The sequence below is a fragment of the Mesoplodon bidens genome (genome assembly GCF_964165515.1).
Source record: "Mesoplodon bidens genome assembly, chromosome: 10".
NCBI lineage: Eukaryota > Metazoa > Chordata > Mammalia > Artiodactyla > Ziphiidae > Mesoplodon > Mesoplodon bidens.
The window spans coordinates 46,790,836-46,796,835 of NC_138172.1; the positions used below are offsets into that span (position 1 = coordinate 46,790,836).

Genomic DNA, 6,000 nt, shown 5'->3' on the forward strand with positions numbered 1-6,000 from the left:
TAGTAAGTTAACGTTTTGAAATAGTGAACTTTTTTGATGTTTCTTAGGTCTGTGGGGTGGGAGTATAAAGAGTGGTGACAGCCTCGCTGGAGGGGCCACCTGTGGGCTCTCCACGTGAGTGGGGGTCCTGGTTCCTTGGTCCCCAGGGATGCCTTCCTCTCTCGTGCTTAGTGGAGAGAGGGGCTGCAGTTGCTGGCTTGGCCACAAAGACACCTGCGGAGAAGCAGCAGCCTCAGGCTAGAGTGCCAGCTATTTTCACTAAGCTCTTCCAGATCGGACATGTGTAAATGTGTTATTTTCTTTAATTTTTCATTCTAGGAACAAGGCCAGGTTTTCCCTCAGTATTTGACATAATTTTAAAAAACATACAGAGCATGTCTGTGGCATGATGCTGTCTTAGGATTTCAGGAATTTGGCAGTCACATCAGCTAGTTGATTTGTCAGCTGCTTGATCTTGGGAGGTCACTTAACCTCTCTCTGACTCAGCTTCCTGTGAAGTGGGAGTAGTAATCCTGTTTACCTCTTGGGGTTGTGGTGACGGATAAACGAATTAACATATGTGAAGTGCTTTGAACTGGGCTTCACGTGTTTGCCGCCATTGTTGTGAACGTTTCCCCACCACATCATCTTTGGTAAAGCAGTGACTGTGCGCTCGTCTCCCCTGTGTTTGCTTTTTTCCCCTTCCCTTCCTTTCCCAACTCTCCCCCTTCCCCCCGCCCCCCTCCTCTTCTCCCCCTACCTTCCTACTCCTCTTTTTCTTCTGCCATATTAGCTTTGCGTTTAATATCAAAGCTTGGGAAGGGTTACTTTTTTTTGTCACCATTACGAAAATTTATTTAGACTTTATCTTTATTCAGATGAAGTAATCCATGGAATTATAGTGATTCAAAAACAGAAGGAGGGACTTCCCTGGTGGTCCAGTGGTAAAGAATCCGCCTTCCAATGCAGGGGATGAGGGTCAATCCCTGGTCGGGGATCTAAGGTCCCACATGCCGTGGGGCAGCTAAACCTGTGCGCCACAACTACTGAGCTCACGTTCCTCAACTAGAGAGCCTGCGTGCTGCACACTACAGAGCCTACACGCTCTGGAACCTGCATGCCATAACTACAGAGCCTGTGTGCTGCAACTAGAGAGAAGCCTGCGCGCCGCAACGAAAGATCCCACATGCTGCCATGAAGATCCCGTGTGCTGCAACTAAGTCCCGATGCAACCTAAATAAATAAATAAATAAATATAAAATAAGTAGTTAAAAAAAATTTAAAAAAACTAGAAGGATGCTCTTGGTTCTAAATAATTCTCTACTTGTACATAGCTATGTAAACATATATGTGTGAATACGTAACAGTGATTACTACTTAAAAGAGGAAGAATACCATTGGATTTTAAACTACTTGCAGTCACCTTGCCATGTGTAGGTTGTTGCTTGGGATGGAGCAACAGAGAAGAGACAAGAAAACATTCCCGGGTGACCAAAGACTAAATATTTAGAAGTCTAGTTTAATGGGAAGATGAATTTGGTAACTGCATCTATATCCTGGACGTATTCTTGCATAATGAAAACTAGGCACTCTGTCTGGTGTCAGCTTGGAAGAAGACTGGGCCCCAGGGAGCATGGGGACCCTTGCACATGGGACAAACCAGGAGAGTGACAATGAGTGGTTAGGGTCAACCTAGTCGTGACTCGAGCCCTCTATTGTGAAAGAGTGGCTCCAGAGCCGTCACCACATGCTGCGCCACCAGGCCTGGAGCCACCCCAGTGTTTTGGAGAAGGGAATATTTGGAATTGAACTGTTTTATTTTTAGGGGAACAGATCAGAACTCAATCTGAAGTTGAGCAGATATGTAAATGAATTAAATTGGTTTTACTGTATCATAGAAATTACAAAGCCAACAGTAGCTCTAAAGAAATATCAGAGCCTTCCATGCAGTTTCCTTTTACCCACCTGGGGATTACAGAGCGGAGATGCTGTTGGGGCCTGTCCTCTTCCTGGGGCCCAGGGCCCACTGGCAGGTGGTGGATGTCTGCTTACTTGCCTTTTCTTTGTTGTCAAAACCCTGCACCCTAACCTGGTTCCATTGCTGGGTGTGCCTTGGGGTCAGAGTGACTTAGGGTGCAGAAACGTGGACTGAGTTAGGAGATTGGCGTCTAACCAGCAGAGTTATTTGTGGGGTGTGGGTAGGTCAAGTCAGGTAGAGCGAGCCCCAGAGAGTGGATACGCTCTTTGGGTCCGGCCAGCATGGGATGGAAACACGTGTATTCTGTTAGAAGAGCTTTGTGAAGTCCTCTGGGAGCTGAACTCCACACGGGTGGGACCAGTGCCCACAGCCTTCCAGAGAGAAACTAGGAAGTAAGGAAAACCACAGAGGCCTGACTGCAAAGGTGCCATGCATTCGATAGGCAGTCATTCAGAGGGCTTCCTGGGTTGCAGAGTGAAGCCACTGCTCTGGGGGTTTAGTAACCACTGAACTCAGCCTAGCTGTCACTGTCTTCAAGCCCGTGTGGCCTCGGGCAGGTTGCTTACACTCTCTGTGTTTTGATTTCTTCACTGTCAAGGGAGGATGGGATTGTGGTGGGATTAGATGAATGAATTGCTCTCAGGCTCTCTCCACAGTGCTGGCTCTAGTAAGTTCTCAGTGTGAACTGTGCTCTCAGTGTGACTCGTGTATAATTCTCGTTGGCAGTCTTTCTTATCTGTCGTTAAGATAAGCCGTGATCTTCTTACAGTGTTGTGCTCATTAAGTCTAGCACAGCATTGGGGCCAGATACGTCCTTAATAAATGTGAGCTATTTAACAATCTGATTTACTCATATAAATGAGAGCCATTGGTTCAGAAGTGGAGATAACGTGTCTGGTACAGCTGCAGCGCTTACCCATCTGGTTTCTGGGGATGGGTTCTGAGGGTGGTTTTGGCTTTCTCTTGGGGTTGGTGGGGAGAGAAGTGCCTCCGGCACATCTGTGTCCTGCCCTCCTCGAGTGGACTGGCTGCCGCTCTGGTGGGTTAGATGCACTGTCCACACCTGCCTCCCACTACAGGGACCCCAGCGTTTGCCAGGGTGACCTTTTGGGTGGCTGCTCTTTGAGGAGCAGCCTGAAAGGAATGTTATGTGCCGTTTCCTAGGGCCCCGAGGCTCATTTGGAGTTGGTACAGTTGTGTTGTGAGGACAGAGGAGTCGTCCAGAGACGCTGCTTGACCTCAGAATCATTGAACACCCAGCTTCTATAAAGTACCAAGCAGTGACCAGCAAACGGACCCACTCCATCCTTGAGAGAGAGGAGGAGGCTCCGAGTTGGGGGAAAGAGGTCTGCTGTAAATGCCTATGGGTTTTTTAAGGGTATAGATTTAAATTGGGTTTTATGTCTAGGATAACGTAAGTGGTGTGAAGTGGAAGTGTCAGCGTACCAGTGGCTGTTTCAGTGTCACTGGTGTCTACTGTTCCCCTGGGCAGAGAGGGCAGTTGAGAATTCAAAATGTTTATTCAAAACAGGCTGGAGACCTCACTTTCAAAAGTCTTCCTTGGGCTACCAAGCAGTGTTCTTACTACTTGGGTGACTCTGGATTAGGGGATAAAATCAAAGTTTAAATAACAGTGGATTTTGCTATGCCAGACTCCTGTGTGGTCATTTAAAAATGTATGTATTGGGCTTCCCTGGTGGCGCAGTGGTTGAGAGTCCACCTGCCGATGGAGGGGACACGGGTTCGTGCCCCGGTCCGGGAGGATCCTACATGCCGCGGAGCGGCTGGGCCTGTGAGCCATGGCCGCTGAGCCTGCGCGTCCGGAGGCTGTGCTCTGCGATGGGAGAGGCCACAACAGTGAGAGGCCCGCGTACTGCAAAAAAAAAAAAAAAAAAAAAAAAAGTATGTATTTAGTTTAGAGGGTGCATGTTTTAATTGGTGAAGAAGAGATTTATGTATGCCAGTATACACTGACTTTCCTCTCCAGTATCATTTAAATTCAGTAAACTATTTCCATTTGTTTTTGTAAATACCAACTATTAACACCATCCAGTAAAATCTGGAGGACTGGAAATTTCAGGTGATTTTATTAGCAGTAATATACCTTCAAAGGTTGTGATCTTAAGACCGAAAGGAGCAAAACCTGTGTTCAGGTTTTGCTTTGGTGACAACTCTCTTGTACTTTCTAAAAAGGTTTTTCTTGTGGTATAAAACGTTTCTATAGAAAAGATGTTTGCTCCCTTTTCTGACAACCGTGATGAAGTTTTCATTTGGCCAATAAGCCATAAACTGAACCACATTTCAAAGTAACATTTGCCCTTCTAGTATCCTTGTGATGTTTACAGGATGTTGAATGGGTTTGCAAGGCTGCTGTTTCTTTTTGTCTCCTTCTTTCTTTTTTTTTTTTTTGTAAAGTCTGTGTATTTTGTCCCAGTAAGTTTTATTTAAGGTACTTGGGTAAAGTCTGTGTACCATTACATAGCTTTTCTTTTTTTTTTTCAACCTCTTACATAGGCAGTCATGGCCAACCAAAATTGACGTGCCCCAGGACCTTGAGGATGACCTCACGGCCACTCCTTTGTCCCACGCGACTGTCCCTCAGTCTCCTGCTCGGGCTGCCGACAGTGTCCTCAACGGCCACAGGAGCAAGGGCCTGTGTGACTCGGCTAAGAAAGACGACCTCCCCGAGTTGGCCGGGCCCGCGCTGTCCACGGGGCCGCCTGCCAGCCTGAAACCCGCGGCCAGTGGGCGGAAGTGTCTGTTTCGGGTGGAGGAAGACGAGGAGGAAGACGAGGAGGACAAGAAGCCCATGTCCCTCTCAACACAGGTGGTTCTGCGCCGCAAGCCGTCTGTGACCAACCGCCTGACGTCCAGGAAGAGTGCCCCGGTCCTCAACCAGATATTCGAGGAGGGGGAGTCGGACGACGAGTTCGACATGGATGAGAACCTGCCTCCCAAGCTGAGCCGCTTGAAGATGAACATTGCTTCCCCGGGGACGGTCCACAAACGCTACCACCGCAGGAAAAGTCAGGGCCGCGGCTCCAGCTGCAGCAGCTCAGAGACCAGCGACGACGACTCGGAGAGCCGCCGGCGGCTGGATAAAGACAGCGGCTTCACCTACTCCTGGCACCGCCGGGACAGCAGCGAGGGGCCCCCAGGCAGCGAGGGCGACGGCGGTGGCGGCGGCCAGAGCAAGCCGAGCCGCGGCGGCGGGGGCGCGGACAAGGCCAGCCCCAGCGAGCACAGCGCCGGCGGGGGCGGCCCCGCGGGGGGCTCGGGCAGCGCCCCGGGTGGCACGTCGGGCAGCGGCCGCCGCTGCGCCGGCCCCGGCTCCTCCACGTCCACGCAGCTGGCGGCGCGCGGCGCCGGGGAGCTGGTGGAGAGCCTCAAACTCATGGGCCTCTGCCTCGGCTCCCAGCTGCACGGGAGCGCCAAGTACATTATCGACCCGCAGGGCAGCCTGTCGTTCTCCAGCGTGAAGGTCCAGGAGAAGTCCGCCTGGAAGATGTGCATCGGCTCTGCAGGCGGTGCGGCGCCCGCCCCAGCCGTGGGCGGCATGAAGTTCTTCTCCGACCACGTGGCGAACACCACCGTGGAGTTGGACCGGATAAAGAGCAAGAATCTGAAAAACAACGTGCTCCAGCTACCTCTGTGCGAAAAGACCATCTCTGTGAACATCCAGCGGAGCCCCAAGGAGGGGCTGCTGTGTGCCTCCAGCCAGGCCAGCTGCTGCCACGTCATCTGACCTCGCTCGGTGTGCTTCCTGCTCAGAGCGGCGAAGACCGGCTCACTTCACTGGTCCCTTTTCGGTTTTCCTCTTTTAAAGCGGGCAATTATTTATTACTTTTTCATTTGTTCGCCTGACGACTTGACAAATGCATGGTCTTTGTGCATGCTGCTAGACACTCCTTTTTTTTTTTCCAGCCGAAAAGTCTTATGTAATTTTTACATTTATAATTTTAATGTGGATGATCAGGATTAAATTAAAATGTATATTTGGAACCTAATATAAATGGAGCACTTAGAAATTTGATGTTCTGCAC

The 6,000-nt window shown here is 50.0% G+C and overlaps 1 protein-coding gene across 4 annotated transcripts in view; it reads left to right on the forward strand.

Moving 5' to 3' along the window:
• Positions 1-5,714, forward strand: part of SNRK (SNF related kinase) — a 60,581-nt gene extending 54,867 nt beyond the window's left edge. For all 4 annotated transcript variants that reach the window (XM_081246953.1, XM_081246954.1, XM_081246956.1 and 1 more), the window contains one exon: positions 4,472-5,714. In XM_081246953.1, the coding sequence (XP_081103079.1) occupies positions 4,472-5,702 (1,231 nt within the window). In that variant the 3' untranslated portion in view covers positions 5,703-5,714. The remainder of the gene's footprint in view (positions 1-4,471) is intronic.
• The last annotated feature ends 286 nt before the right edge of the window (positions 5,715-6,000 follow it).